The following is a 15,539-nucleotide window of genomic DNA, read 5'->3' on the forward strand; positions in this document are numbered from 1 at the left end:
TGCTGTCCCCGCATCCACTCACGTCCTGGATGGTGCAGAGGCTTCTCGGTTGCTGCTGCGCCCATTTCTCCAACCCCCCCACCTCTTCCTGGTGAACACCCTGAGAAGGAGCAGCTCTAGGAGAGGCTGAGAGAGGCAGATTTTAAGCCATACCCCAAACAGGACAATGACCTGAAACAACTGGACTTAGCGAGACATTTTCTTCGTTTTCAGTGAGATCCTACTCTCTGGCTGGAGACACAGATGGCCTCAAATGAGAGCGATGCTATATCATGGTATCAGAAGAAGGTAACAACAGTAGTTTTTATTTGTAAACCACACTTCCTGCAGAAAACTTCCTTAAAGAGTATTGTTAACTTTCCTTAAGTTTGATAACATCGCATGTTTTTATATAATATCTTAACATAACTATAAAAAATGATGTGCAGAGTCATTATAAACCCAGTTTTAGGTTCCAGGAAGTGAGCTGTAAGTCACCTTTCTATAGGCAGCATACACGAAATACAATGCTTTGCTTTGCAAATTATCAGTCTTGTAATTTTTTTTTGGTAAAGACAAGAATGAAATCCTTATCTGCATGGCTCAGATTGCTACTATCATCTGATTGAGCTGCTCTTTATCTCTTGTTCCTCTCTGATATTCCTATTGATGCTTTCTATAGGGAGTGGAATTTTAGGTGATCTTTAGTGTAAAATTATAGTGTTGCTTTTTTTACTTTTTAGAATCAGTCTTTTTTTTTTTTTTTAAATATCCCTGGGGAGTATGAACTTACTATGTAAGAAACCCACTTTCCAGATACCATATTTAATAGACTCATGGCGTTGTGAGATTTGACTTAGATACAAAGATTGCCTTTGCATCATTTAAATAGCCTGCTCCTTATTTCAGATTGGAGCATATGATCAGCAGATATGGGAAAAGTCAATCGAACAGACTCAGATTAAGGTAAATTGATTTTTTTGATTCTAGCTTTGTTACTGCTTTAAAGAGAAGAAAGGATCATACTTCTTTAAAATATGCATTTATCCATCAAGTATGCATTCTTTTATCCTTCGAGTTTTATAAGAAAGCCGGCAGTGCATGGGTAATGATAGACAGTTGATATATGGCCTCAGCAGCAAATGTCCCAGGGAAATGGAAGCGTGGCTTCTTATTTCTGGTCAGCTTTTTACCATACGACAGTTCAGATCTAATATTGCCAGACTTTTATTGGAGAGAGGCTAAAATGAAACATATTTAACAAAGAAATATCCACATTTTTAAGGGGGTAGCAATCCTCTTCCTGTCTTCCTTTTTCTTCTCTGTTTTCTTTGTCCTCCTCCTCATAATCATCATCGCCACTATGCAAGCCAAATAAAATTTATATTTGGCCTACATCTAGTCTTTGGTCCCCATACACACACACACACACACACACACACACACACACACACACACACACAGAGCATATATTTTTTAATTCCTGTTTTAGAGGCAAGCCTTCAAGTAATTTCAGGTTACCTATGGGTAAATTATCCTTAGGACTGAGCACAATTTTCAGTTTCTTCATGTTAACCAAATAACCAAAAACTGCTGTGTAATTTGGAATGCCAGTTGGCTAATTTGTAGTAGAGGGGAAGATTACGTTTTAGTAGCTAAGTCACCATATGGGAAAGAGAAACACGGGTGTCTCTTCAGATTAGTCATTGAATAGTTGCTGAGTTGCCTTGAGGAAAAGCCGAAAGAAAAGGATGTAAGTCTAGATTTAGGATCTCTTCCTTGGAAGTCGTTTCTAAATACCAGTATGTTCTTGGATTAGGACTCTTTTGAAAAGATTTGGTACAGACCTTTACCAATACTTTAAAAACATGGGTAAGTACAACCTAAAAGTGTTTCCACTTCTTTAAGTTACATTGATCAGACTAGACCTCTAAATGTCTTTAGTGGGATATATTTAACCATTTCTCACGCTTCATTTCTTTATAAGCTGGTCACATAAAAGGTTGTTTGCACTAAACAGGGCACAAATAACTTCACAATTTCCTACCGTCCTCCCTTTCGTTAATTGAGGATAGGGGTTTAGATGAATAACCCCTCCAAATTTCATTTTGTAACTGTCTTGTCTGTTCTTCTGTGAGCTGCTAAGCCATATCAATAGTGTAATAGAAATGGCTGGACTGGAAAATTAGATATTGTTTTGTGACCTCTAGCCTTGTGATCCCTAAAGATGCCTGTGTCTTGTCTGGGTTTTGGTTTCCTAGTCTTTAAAAGGATTTTCCTTCCTGCTGCAGAATAAGAAGCCTCCTCTTATTTAGATTTTCTCACCTCTTATTTCCATGCCTCTTAACACATGCCTTTTAGTGCACCCTGTCAGAGTTCCTTGTTAGCCGAGTGTATGCTGGGGGCTCAAGGGCAGGGATTCTTTCCTGTACCTGCTCTGGAAGCATCTTGCTTCTCCTGGTGTTGCGCCACAGAGTTGATCCCGATATTGTTCTCTGTTAGGGTCATTACCTAACAGCTCCTTAAAGAGTATTGCTTTATTTTAGTGGCAGTGTCACAGCTCCTGTGTCACATGAGTAGCAAATATTAAGAATGTTGGGAAACTGCAGGGCGGGTCTCAAGCACAGGAATATTGGGCAAACGTAAATCAGACTTGATTTTTTACATGTGTGTATTTTGCGTTTGTTCTTTAGAGAAAACACAAGAAGTTGGGTAGATGGGGTAGAATCTGGGAAGAGTTGGGGGAGAGGAAAGAATATGGTAAAAAAATATATTATATGGGGCTGGAGAAATGGCTCAGTGGTTAAGAGCACTGACTGTTCTTCTGAAGGTACTGAGTTCAAATCCCAGCAACCCCATGGTGGCTCACAACCATCCCTAATGAGATCTGACACCCTCTTCTGTAGTGTCTGAGACAGCTACATATGATAAATAAATAAATAAACAAATAAATAAATCTTTTAAAAAATATATATTTTATGAAAACACAGACCTTAAATTTTTTTTAGAATGTTCTGCCTTCATGTTCAGGGTAGGGAGAAAAGTAAGATTTTTCTTTCAAAAAGATATTTAGTTTGATTAAACAAACAAACAAAAATAAAAATAATAAATGAAATGTTAAAAATTTTTTAAAGTGTGTTTATAAAAGTATAGTTTAAGATGTTTAAAGGGCATTGGAGAGGTAGTGAAGAGCACCTAGCTGCTCTTCCAGAGGACTGGATTCTGTTCCTAGCACCCACGTGGTAGCTCAGAATCATCTCCAGTTCCAGGGGATCTGACAACCTCTTTTGACCTCTGTGGGCATGGAAGTATTCACATGGTACATGTACATACATTCGGACAAAACACCCATAACACATAAGATAATCTAATCTGACACCTTCTTTTGACACATAAAATAATCTAAAATTTAAGACAACTTTAAAAACGATACATTAATCTTGGATGGAAAAAATGTAAGAACTCTTTGGTAAACTCTTATTGAATTGCTGTGTTTAAGACATTTTGGTAGCCGGGCAGTGGTGGTGCATGTCTTTAATTCCAGCACTTGGGAGGCAGAGGCAGGTGGATTTCTGAGTTCAAGGCCAGCCTGGTCTACAGAGTGAGCTTCAGGACAGCCAGGGCTACACAGAGAAACCCTGCCTCGAAAAAAAACAAACCAAAAAAAAAAGAAAGACATTTTGGTAGATGTTGAACACAAGGGGCAAGTATTAACAGAAGTGTAAGACGTGTTTAAAGACAAGCGAGCATCCCAGTGGTTGCAGAGGACGTGGGGAGATGGAGTGGTAACCATAAATGACTTTTACTCAGAACTTATGTTCTGAAGAGAATTGAGAGAAAGCTGTGTGTGAGTGGGGATGTGAGGTGAGGTCTTGCTGTGTGCAGTGTGCAGGCTGGTATCACTGCACTGCACTCTTCCCGCCCAGCCTCCCAAGTGCAGGATTACCTTGACATCAAAACTAGTTAGATGTGAGAAAACAAATTGTGAACCTAGGGGTGAAAACTCTTTAACAAAGTATTGACATCATCATTTTATCAACAAACAGAATGGTTTACTGTGGTTGAATACAATTTATGAAGGAGTGTACCTTTTTCTTTTATGTGGGTTTTTAGACTGGGTCTTACTGTAGACCTGGCTAGCCTGGAACTTGATAATTTGACCAGCCTGGCCTCACATTTGCAATAATTCTCCTGCCTTTGCCTCCTAGGTCCTGAGATTAAAAGTATACAATACTACACTCCCGTACAACATTGATTTTAACATTTGAAAATAATGTGTCTAGTGGAATAAAGAATCAAATCATATGATCTCAATATACACAGTAAAAACACTTGACAAAATTCTGTGCATTTGTAAAATTTATAATGATGAAATAAAAGTTGAAAGTAGGTTCCTCAACTTACTAAAGATTGGAAAAAAGCCAACAGCAAATCCCACCCTTAATGGATAAAAACTACTCTGCCCATAGGCAGGGAAAAGCAAGAACACCCGATTTTTGTACTTTTCCGTAATCATGGACCCTAGCCTGTGCTATGGGACAAGCAAAAGAATGAAAAGACACCAAGATAGGAAAGAAAGAATTTGGCTTTATTCAGACTGACCTAATCACATAGTTAGAAAATTCTAGGGAACCTATAAGAAATTACTAACAGGTAAGTTTGGCAAGGTCTTTGGATGTAAGGTCAGTATACAAGAATCACTTGAGTTTCTAAGTATTAGCTATGGCAGTCTGCAAGCAAAATTAAGAAAATATCCTGGGCTGGAGAGATGGCTCAGCGGTTAAGAGCACCGACTGCTCTTATGAAGGTCTCGAGTTCAAATCCCAGTAACCACATGGTGGCTTACAAACATCAGTAATGAGATCTGATGCCCTCTTCTGGGGTGTCTGAAGACAGCTACAGTATACTTACATATAATAAATAAATAAATCTTTAAAAAAGAAAAAGAAAAAAAGAAAAAGAAAATATCCTAGCATTTGAGAGGCAAAGCCAGGAGCACTGCCATGAGTTCAAGGCCAGCTTCTGTTGTAGACAGTAAGAGCGTATATCAGAAAAGACCAAAGAAGTGGGCTGGAGAGACAACTTAGCAGTTAGGTGTGCTCAGGAAGATCTGCATTAGCTGCATTAGGATTCTTCCTACCCATGACAGATCCAACAAACAGTGCCTGTCACTCCAGCCCTGGAGAGCCCATGCTCTCTTCTGGCTTGCAGGTTTGCACACGAGCACATACACTCACACACATACAGATAAGTAAGTCTTAAAAAATTCTAATCAGAATAATAAAAAAGGTAAAAAATTCTTAGGTATGAGTTTTGTATGGAAAATGCTTGTGTGCTAAAACTATACATTGTTTCTCTGAAATGTTAGAAAGGGTCCAGATAAATTGAGAAATAGAGCTCACTCATGATCTAGAAGATTCATTATTGTTAAAATATCAGCTTTCTCCTTGTATATTTAGTAATATGCCTTCAGGAGTCCAGCCACCCTTTTTTGGTAGGAACTAATAAGCTAGCTCTCAAATTTGTATGGACTGCAAAGAATGTGTGATATTAAAAATAAACTTTAAAAAATTTAGAAGGCTTATGTAATTTGGCCTTAAGATTTAGTATGAATCTATAGCAAACAAAATAGGGAAAAATGTTGTATCAGCATAGTTCATAAATTGATGGATAGGAAAGAAAAATGTAGAAATAAATTCTGACTTCTTTGTTTAATTAAAAAATTCTTAGATTTATTTATTTGCTTGCTTATTTATTTCTTTACTTATTTGTGTGGGCGTTTGCCCACTTGTATGCATGTATATACTACATGTGTGCCTGATGCCCATGTAGGCCAGAAAAAAAGCATTGGCTCCCTTGGAGCTGGAGTTACAGATGGTTGTGAAGCACTATGTGATATTCATCTTTTGGGACAAGAGTCTTATTATGTAACCCAAGAGGGTCTCTTTAGGTAGTTTCAGCTGCCTTTGAATTCATAATCCTCCTGCCTCAGACTTGACAGTGATGATGGGACAGGTGTAAGCTAACCATGCTCTGTTATAAATTGAGTTTTAACAAAGATGCTCATCCTAGTTTTTTCCTATTGTGATAAAAATATTGACCAAAAGCAACATGAAGAGAAGATTTATTTGGCTTTATACTTTGAGATCATCACTGAGGGAAGTCAGGACAAGAACACAAGGCAGGAGCTGTGAGGAACACTGCTTTCTGCTCACTGGCTCATCGTGTACAGCTAGCTTTCTTATAAAGCTTCAGGCCCACCTACCTAGGACTGGCACAGCCTGCAGTGGACTGGACCCTTCCATATAAGTCATCAGGTAAGAAAAGGCCACAAATCACTGGCCAGTCCTTCCGGTGAGACTTGCTTAGATGACTAGGCACCTGAGGTGTCAAGGTGACAACAGAAGCTAACTAGGACAGTGTTAGCTTTTTCAGTATGTGGTGCCAAAATGGTTGGGTATAAACTATAAAAATGATCTTTATTCTTACTTTATATAATACAAAAATAGATTATACATTTAAGTATAAGAAATTAAGCTATAGATTTTTAGGAGGAATTGTAGAAAATCTTGTCACCTTTACATGGGCAGAGGCTTTTTATAAACACATGAAAAAAAAAATACAGTGATGCATGCCTGAAATTCGAGCACTCGGAAGCTCAAGGTGGAGGATTGTAAGTTCAAGCTCAGTTTGGGGTACATAGAGAGGCCTTGCATATCGTCAACAGTTCTTAGAATCAAAGAGCTGACTCAGGTGGCCAAGGTGCTTTGTTGACAAGCCCGACAATCCCTGGGACACACAAGGTGGGAAGGAAATAAGTAGCAGGTTGTCCTTTTTATTCCACACTCTGGCTGTGGCACCACAGTATACAGAAGATAGTAATTAAGAAAAATAGTCCATTGGATTTTACAAAAATTAAAAGCTTTCACTCAAACATATCATTCAATGAAGAAAGGATGTAGTCACATACACCTGTTTTTGAGTCACAGCTACCTGGGAGGCAGGAGAATGGCTTATGCCTAGGAGTTAGAGGCCAGCGTGGACAATACAGTAAGACCCCCATCTCAACGGATATGAGGGAGGGGGCAAAGCTACATTTTTGGAAATATGAAAATATTTTCAAATCATTTATACAAAGAACTAAGAAAAAATCCAACTGAAATAATGGTTAAAGTCTCGAACAGACATTTTATCAAAGACTATAAATAAATCTGTTGCGCATATGAACAGATAGATGCTTTACATTAGTCATCAGAGAAATATATAATATTAAAATCATAATAAGATCCATTGTACCCCCTAATACAATAGCTAAATTAAAGAGACCAAAGATATAGAGAACTGAGAATGCAGAAACTGTTGGTTGGCATGGAAAACTGAAAGTTGTTTGATGGTCTCATAACAGTTAAATGTATGCTTTTACATGATTATGTGTTTCCAGGTACCCACAAAACAAATGAAAACAAGCAGCTCTGTTCACATTTACCTCAAAATGCTGAATGCTTAAACCAGTGTCTTCTGTCTGTACAATGGAATTATCATCAGATGCATTACACCTCTATAATTTACCTAGTGAAAGAACTTACACAAGGAAAACAACTTTACATGATTCTGCTGATAGGAAATTTCTAGAAATGTACAAAGATAGAAAACAGATCAGTGGTTGCCTTCTGAACAGCAGTTTCTGCAGATAGGCTATTGCTTTGCAGGGTTTCATGTGCTGAAATTTAATAGGAATTGTGAAGTATTAGGAAAGTGGAAAGGTGGCCTATTGTGTTTGTTACAGGTGGGGCCTTTGGGAGCTTTAGTAGGATCACATAAAGTCAAGTAGAGTGGCCACGTTTGGTTCCTAGTGGCTTTGTAAGAACCGGGAGAGCCACACTTGCATAACACATGACTCTGATGCTCTGTGCTGCTTTGATGTTATCAACAAGAAGGCTATCTCTAGACGTGGGCTCACTCCTTCCAACTACAAATAAGCAACCCCTCCCCTTATAAAGCTGCCCAGACTTTACGTTATAGTAATGAAAATTGGACTAATATACAGGCTCAAAAGAAGCTTTGGGGGTGATGGCTATGGCCTAAATATTGAGTATAGTCATGATTATATAACTATGAGTTTACTAAAACTCTAAATAACTTATCAAAACTCTACATAACTTACCAAAACTGTACATTTCAGGTGGATGAATTTAATAATATATAAATTATACTTCAGTAAAACAATTTTTTTAAAATTATAAAAATTATAGGAGAAAATAAGGAGTATACAAAATGTTTACATATACTTTACCATAGAAAAGTATATGTAGGAAAACAAATTTTCCTCCAATGTTTTAATCAAGAGGTTATATTAAATGTCTGATACTATTTTAGTGATAAAGATCAATTTAGTCTTTCAAAATAAGACTAAACCAATGTTTCCTGTTACTACTATTCAATATGCTGCTTCCTAAGATGAACAAAACAGCTTAATAAATATTTTCTTTCTTTTGAAATTCTTTTCTAGCTAACTTAAAAAGAACAGAATACTATTTGAAAGAGGTACAACTTTATCTCTAGAAAAGAAATACTAGAGAAGTTCAGAGGCTAATTCAGTTGTTGTGTTTTATTCTTAGTGCTGAAGGGTGTGAGAGAAGCTCCTCATTAAAGACAACAGGTTAAGTGCGTGCACTAAGCTCTGTTCAGCACTGCCCTGAAGCGTCTACAGATACAGCAGTAAGGGAAAGGGCGCAGCTCTGAGGTCCATTAGATGAGAGCTTTCAGTACAGTTCTGAAAGTAGATGGGAAGTGAAGAAAGCAAGCACTGAGTGCTGCAGGGAAAACCAGTAAGAAACCAGCAAATGCTCTGTGCTCAGTTTCGAGTCAGTGTGCTGCTGTTAGCACTCTGGGAGCAAGTGCATGGTGGCAGTAGGCCCACCCTCAGACCTTCCATATTCTACATAACTACCTCTTGTCTACCATTGTCTTCCTCTCACAGGAGACAGAATTGGAGCTAGCTCTTTGGTAGTCTGAAACAGTCTGTGCTCTATACCAAAATCAAATGTGAGTTGTATGATGCTTTAGTACTGAGGATCAGTACTGGAAACCAGGAAAGGGGATAACATTTGAAATGTAAATAAAGAAAATATCCAATAAAAAAATAAAATATGAAGAAAAAGGAAGAGAAAAGTAAAAGAGGGATAATAATAGTATTTGAAAGAATTAAGATGGGTGGTGCATGCCTGTTTATCAGTACTTGGGAGGGAAGCTGAGATAGATTGCAATTTCGAAACCATTATAGTCTATACATCAAGGCCTTGACCGTAACTAACTAAACAAACAGAAAGAACCATTAATTAATATATTTAAGTAATTAGACATTATAAAAGTGAGTCTGGATTAAGTTTAAGAGATGTAGTATATAACATGCCAATTATAGTTCACATATTTTTGAGAAGTTTTGAGTACATACAGCATTTCTTCTCCCCAAATGGTAAGCATATGAACTAATATTGCATGTTAATTCATTCCACAGTGAATGTAATAGCTCTTGACAGACCTATTATAAACTGAAAATACTGTCAGTGGTTATTGCACCTAACCTGAGCATCAGGCTTAGCTTGTGACCATAGTAGGATGTGGGCTGTTTGCCCTGGTGATGTGATGGTGATTTGGGAGCTCTTACTACCCATTGGCACAGGACAGCACTGCACTGCATGTAGTTAGCCTGTGAAGGGAACAAAATTCAAATTTGAAGTACAACTTCTGTCTTCCCACTGTTTTAAAGATGACAATACTCAAGTTGAACAGTCTTAAGGGGACCATCTGCATACATATCCTTCAAAACATGTTTACCTGTCACTGTAAAGGAGAAGGCTCAGCTGTTAGATATTCATCTTCCCATTTTAAAAATGCAGCACTTGTAAAAATAATTTATAAATATAAAGTTTCATCTACCAACTTTAGAAAGTCTTTGAGAATAACCAGAAGGTCAAAAAGATGTTATCGATGAAAGTGTGAGGGTAGGTGATATGTTGCTCAGTGATAGAGCACTTGTTCACAAACACAAAAGAGCAAGAAAAAACCACTCAAAATAAATTTAGTCAAAAAAGTTGCTATCAGATCTCTAAACAATATGAGAAAACACGGGAAAAGAAACTCAAGAATGGTGCCAGTGAGGTGGCTTAACACCTTCAGGCTCATGTCACCTAGCCTGAAGTCCCGAGTTTGATCCCCAGGTATTATTTTCTTTTTTTGACTTTTTTTCACTTTTAAATGTATATAGAATTATGTTACACAAGTCCTCATCATGCTGTATTTGACATGCCATTGCTTTTGTCATTGACAGTGTCCCTCTTATTATTTTCTCATTTCCCTAACACTATTTCTGATAAAGCAACAAAAAGAGGAATGGTTATTTTGCTCATAGGCTCTTAGCTCCATTTTCTGGCTTCCACCATCATGGAAACAGGAGCAGAAGTAGGAGAGGGCTCATCTTGTGGACAGGAGCAGAGAGAATGAGGAACTTGGGAGCAGGTATAACCTTCGATGGCACATCACCAGAGACTGACTTACTACAGTGGAGGCCTCACCTTCTTAATTTTCCACCCCCAACCCCCACCCTGAAATATCACGTCTAGCAGGTGAAGGTGTTGAGCTCATGGGGAAACATCTCAGGTTCAAACCATAGTCGGCACAGTGTACGCTGAGAAGTCAAAGGTTGCTTCCCCCTTTGTCCCAGACTTTATTGTAGGTTTATTCTTTTAGTAGCAATAAAATGAAAATTCAGCACATTGGGAAATAGATTGGAGGAATTATAGAACTTCACTTGTTTCCTTTATTCACTGTTACATATACAGTCCATCCATGTGATGGCATTTTGTCCAGTGTTTTGTTCCCTCCTTTAGGTCAGGGGTTTTGTCCAAATTGCAGTAACCTGCCCATGGGTTTTGTAAGGTGCTTACAAATTAGTGAGATGGTATCACAGTTTTGTTAGGGCTTACTGTAGGAGGGGACTGTGCAGAGGTGTAGGCTGCTACACAGGCAATGAGTACAGGACTGTCTCCCTTTCTTCCTTCAGTCTTCACCTACTAGGATACAGATTGTGTGTAACCAATGAGGAAATCACATACATTCCCTAGGGTTTTTTCATTAAAGTTTTCAAGGTCAAGCCACATGGTTTCATCTCCAACAAAGCCTCCTTTTGCTGTGGGATGCACTTGGTTCCACAGAGCAAGACACATGATAGGTAATGATTAAGACTGAGGCTAACTTGGTTTGTTATCTCTGGGCTTTGTTTCTTTAGCTATGTGGGTATGTTGTTTCCCTGTGTGTGCATCAGGAGTTCCCAGCGGGAATTTAGGTGTCTTACTCTCCTTCTCTGATTTATCATCTTGAGAGAAGGTCTCTCGTTGTATTGGAACCTTGTTATATAGACCTTGACTACTGAGACTACTGAGGTCTGAGAGTCTGCCTCTCTCCTAATGCTGGGGTTACAGGCAGCTGTAGCCTATGCCTAGCTTTTTATGTGGGACCTGGAGATTCAAACTCAGGTCATCTTGCTTGCAGAGCAAACATGCTTAACCTTTTATACTAACTTTGATGGTTGAGAATGAAATTAAAATTCATCTTTCTCTCACTTTTAAAGTTTTATTTTGTGTACGAGTATTGTGGTTTGAATAAAAATGGCCCCAATAAGCCCATAGAGAATGCCACTTTTAGGAGGTGTGACCTTGTCGGAGTAGGTGTGGTTTTGTTGGAGGAAGTATATCTTATTCACTTCCTGCTGCCTTCAGATGAAAATGTAGAACTCTCAGCTCCTTCTCCAAAACCATATCTGTGTGCATAAACCTCTGAAACTGTAAGCCAGCCCCAATTAAATGTTTTTCTTTATAAGAGTTGTTGTGGTCATAGAGTCTCTTCACAGCAGTAGAACCTTAACTAAGACAAGTGTCATACCTGAATATATGTCTATAAACGATATGCATGCAGTGTCTGTCCTTGGAGACTACAAAAGAATGCGGGGTTCCCTGGAATTGGAGTAATGGATGGTTGTAAGCTGCTCACACATGTGCTGGGAACTAAAGCCTGGTTGCCTAGAAGAGCAACAAGTACTCTTAACCTCTGAGCCATTTCTCCAAGACCTGTCATCTCTCCCCACCCCCAATTTTAATGTATATATGACACATGTGGTATACATGTATTTGTGTGAGTGTGGGCACTGTGTGCCACAGTATGTTTGTGGACAACTTTTAAGTATCAGCCTTTGCTTTTCACATTGTTTGGGACAGGGTCTCTTGTTAGGCATTTGTTGCACCTTGTTAGCACCTTGTCTGTAAGCTGGGGGCTCTCTTGCTTCTGCCTCCTACCTCACCACAGGAGTGTTGGGGTTATAAAGGTGCATTATAGGTCTGGCTTTTCATGGGTTCTAGGGATGAGAATCAGGTCCTCCCACTCGAGTGGCAAATGTTTTATCCACTGAACCATCATTCTCCGTAAAATTTATCTCTTAAAAAATTAATAGCAATAAGTGTTTGACAAACCAAAAGTTTGGAATAAAATCAAAAGATAATTTCATAAATATATACTTACTATATGGCAAGGTTATTGTGACTTTCAGATTCTAAGTTTTTCTTCTAGAAACTTGACAAAACAGGAAATGCCAACTCCCTGAAATAACAGTGATCCATTGGAAACTTGAGAATGCAATAACGACTCTTTAATTCTTACCTTGCTCTTAGATAAGTGTATTAACATACAACTGATTAAGCTACTTTAATATGAAATAAAAGAAGACCAAGTCCCAGAAAAGTTTTGCTTTTTGTTCTCTTAAAAGATGTTTATGGCTAAATTACATAATGTGGATGTATAAAGGGATTTTATTAAATGGATACATCACAATATTAAGAAATAGGACTAAAAAGGAACCTCTTAGATGATAAATTCCAGGAGTATTTGGATCTCAGGTTTTCTGAGAATCTGAGAACATGGAGGCACCTGGTGTTGTGAGACAAAGATGAACTCTGGGCCTGAAAATAGAAATTAGGTGGAGTTTGTATGCAGAAAGCTGAGACCTCCATCCCCAGGCACTTAAATGACAACAGTGCCTTGAGTTGGAAACTTGGGATATTACCTTGAATAAAATGTATTGAAGAGGCTCCAGGGGAAGTGAAAGTTTACTACAAGCAAGATAATAAAGCTCTTTAGCTCAGTTTGCAAACTCACACTCAGAATTCACCAGCCTGTAATTCTCAAGCAAGGAGAATTTTGGAGGATTCTTTGAGACTCAGAAAAACCACTTTGGGTATTGACACTTGGTGATTTTTGTAATAGAGGTGCCCAGGCTTAACTATCCTATTATAAGGCCCTAAGTTTTTAAGGTATACTCAGATAAATTAAAAACTGATGACACTGTATACACATAGAAGGTAATTACAGTACATGGCTTGAGTTTCCCTAAGGAATGGGACTCTAAAGAATGCTCAGATTAGGAGACAGAATTGTAGCAGTACCTCTGATGTACCTCACAGGCTTGGCCATGACTACATTAAAAGGAATTTTTATCTTTTACTCTTAAAAGAACTGTATTTTCTTGGCTCATTTCTGTTTTTGTTTCATTTTATCATAGGGTTTCAAAAACAAACCAAAAAAAATGGGCCATATAAAACCAGACTTGATTGATGTTGATTTAATCAGAGGTGAGTGGGAAGGTTGATTTTTATAAACATACCAGGTGTTCTCATTCTCTTGCTTTCCTCTTCCGACTTAACAAATTAGAGTCACCTGAGAAAAGGAAACCTCAACTGAGGAACTACCTTTCAATCAAATTGACTTGTGGGCATGCCTTTGGGGGATTTTCTGAGTAATGATTGATGTGGGAAAGCCCAGTTCACTTGAGAGATGCCACCCCTGGGCAGGTGGTCCTGGTTGTCTAAGAAAGCAGGCTGAGGAAGTCATGGGAACAAGACAGTAAGCAGTGTACTTACTCCCTCCATGGTCTTAGCTTCTGTTCCTGCCTCCAGGTTCCTTCCCTGAGTTCCTGTTTTAGCTTTCTTCAGTATAAGGCGAACTGAACTCTTTCATCCCCAAGTTGCTGTTGATTAGTGCTTCATCACAGTAACAGAAACCAAACTGGTATTTTACCCCCACCTTTCCTCCCGTCTTTCCCTCCTCCCTCCCTCAACTCCCTTCTTGATTGTTCCATTGTCCCTTCTTTCTTCTTTTTTTTTTTTAAGCTTCAAGTTCAATCTTCACACCTCAGCTTCCCAAGTACTGGGATTACAGGCTGGTTCACTTCACCTAGTTTGTTACTATGTTTTACTGTCTTCTATATATTGTAGCGTAGTTATTTTCAGAAGTAACATTTCTCTATCATCATTAAAGTTTTTGCACTTTCTTCCTTTGCTTTAATGTGTTGTGGTCATGTAGATAGCATGGTCTTAGTAGAGATAAAAGAAAGATGAACTCCGGGTGGTGGTGGTGGTGGTGCACACCTTTAATCCCAGCACTTGGGAGGCAGAGGCAGGCGGGTTTCTGAGTTTGAGGCCAGCTTGGTCTACAGAGTGAGTTCCAGGACAGCCAAGGCTAAACAGTTTTGAGCATCTGTCCTTGTGCCTGAGGTGAGACCATCTCAGAAGTCTTACCAGCATCTTAGCTGACTAGGTCATATGCTGATTTTTATTCTGCTCCCATTTCTAATGTAAGGTGACAAGTGGCCATCTGTACAGTGCATATACATGCTTCTTATGAATTTTAAATAAATGTTTACTTTTTGTTTATTGACTCGTTAAAGGCTCAACATTTGCCAAAGCCAAGCCTGAGATTCCATGGACATCACTCACTCGGAAGGGGCTTGTTCGAGTGGTGTTTTTCCCGTTGTTCAGCAGTTGGTGGATTCAGGTTACCTCTCTCAGAATCTTTGTTTGGTTGCTGCTACTTTACCTCATGCAAGGTAACTTAAGAATGGAATAAGCTATAATGATTGCTTTTTTCTGAACACAATAGGGGTTTACTGTACCCTCACCATTTCATTTGGGTCTTTAAAGCAGGGCTTTAAACCTTCTTCCTTTAAATTCTTTCTTCCTTAAGAAATGTTTTATGCTACCCTAGATGTCTTATGGTTGCTATTGCTATGGTAAAACACCATGACCAAAAGCAAACTGGGGAGGAAAGGGTTATTTTTGGCGTACACTTCCATGCTACGCACACTCGTCTACTCCAGTCACATCCAAAATATCGGGGATAAAATCCTGATAAAGGATAAGAGGCAATAAGACTTCAAAAGGAGATCTGTGCCTCTTGGATTTCAGACAGTCGCTAGTATCCCCTAACTCAGACGTGTTCCAGATCAGTCTTTCCAATCGTCAACACGGCCTCATAATTAGGCATAAAGCTACCCCAAGTAATGATTTGTAAATGGTTAAGATTGGGCATTGTCTCCTGGCTGACACAATGTTTCCAACTATCCTAGTTTAATGTTTTACATACTAGAGAGTAATTGAAGGGTTTCTGTCACTCTAGGACATTAGCTGAAAGTGTTAGGTCAGGATTCCCCTCTGCCTGCCTCCAGCAAGAACCAG

General features: G+C 38.7%; 1 protein-coding gene across 5 annotated transcripts in view; it reads left to right on the forward strand.

The window, feature by feature from the left end:
• The window catches only part of Phtf1 (putative homeodomain transcription factor 1), a 41,349-nt gene that overhangs the window by 766 nt on the left and 25,044 nt on the right, over positions 1-15,539 (forward strand). For 3 of the 5 annotated variants that reach the window (XM_031375055.1, XM_031375054.1, XM_031375058.1), the window contains exons 2-5: positions 214-288; positions 889-945; positions 13,589-13,658; positions 14,753-14,911. In XM_031375055.1, the coding sequence (XP_031230915.1) occupies positions 244-288; positions 889-945; positions 13,589-13,658; positions 14,753-14,911 (331 nt within the window). In that variant the 5' untranslated portion in view covers positions 214-243. The remainder of the gene's footprint in view (positions 1-213; positions 289-888; positions 946-13,588; positions 13,659-14,752; positions 14,912-15,539) is intronic. The other 2 variants (XM_031375056.1, XM_031375057.1) reach the window with 1 other exon arrangement.

Source organism: Mastomys coucha, unplaced genomic scaffold (genome assembly GCF_008632895.1).
Source record: "Mastomys coucha isolate ucsf_1 unplaced genomic scaffold, UCSF_Mcou_1 pScaffold16, whole genome shotgun sequence".
Lineage (NCBI taxonomy): Eukaryota > Metazoa > Chordata > Mammalia > Rodentia > Muridae > Mastomys > Mastomys coucha.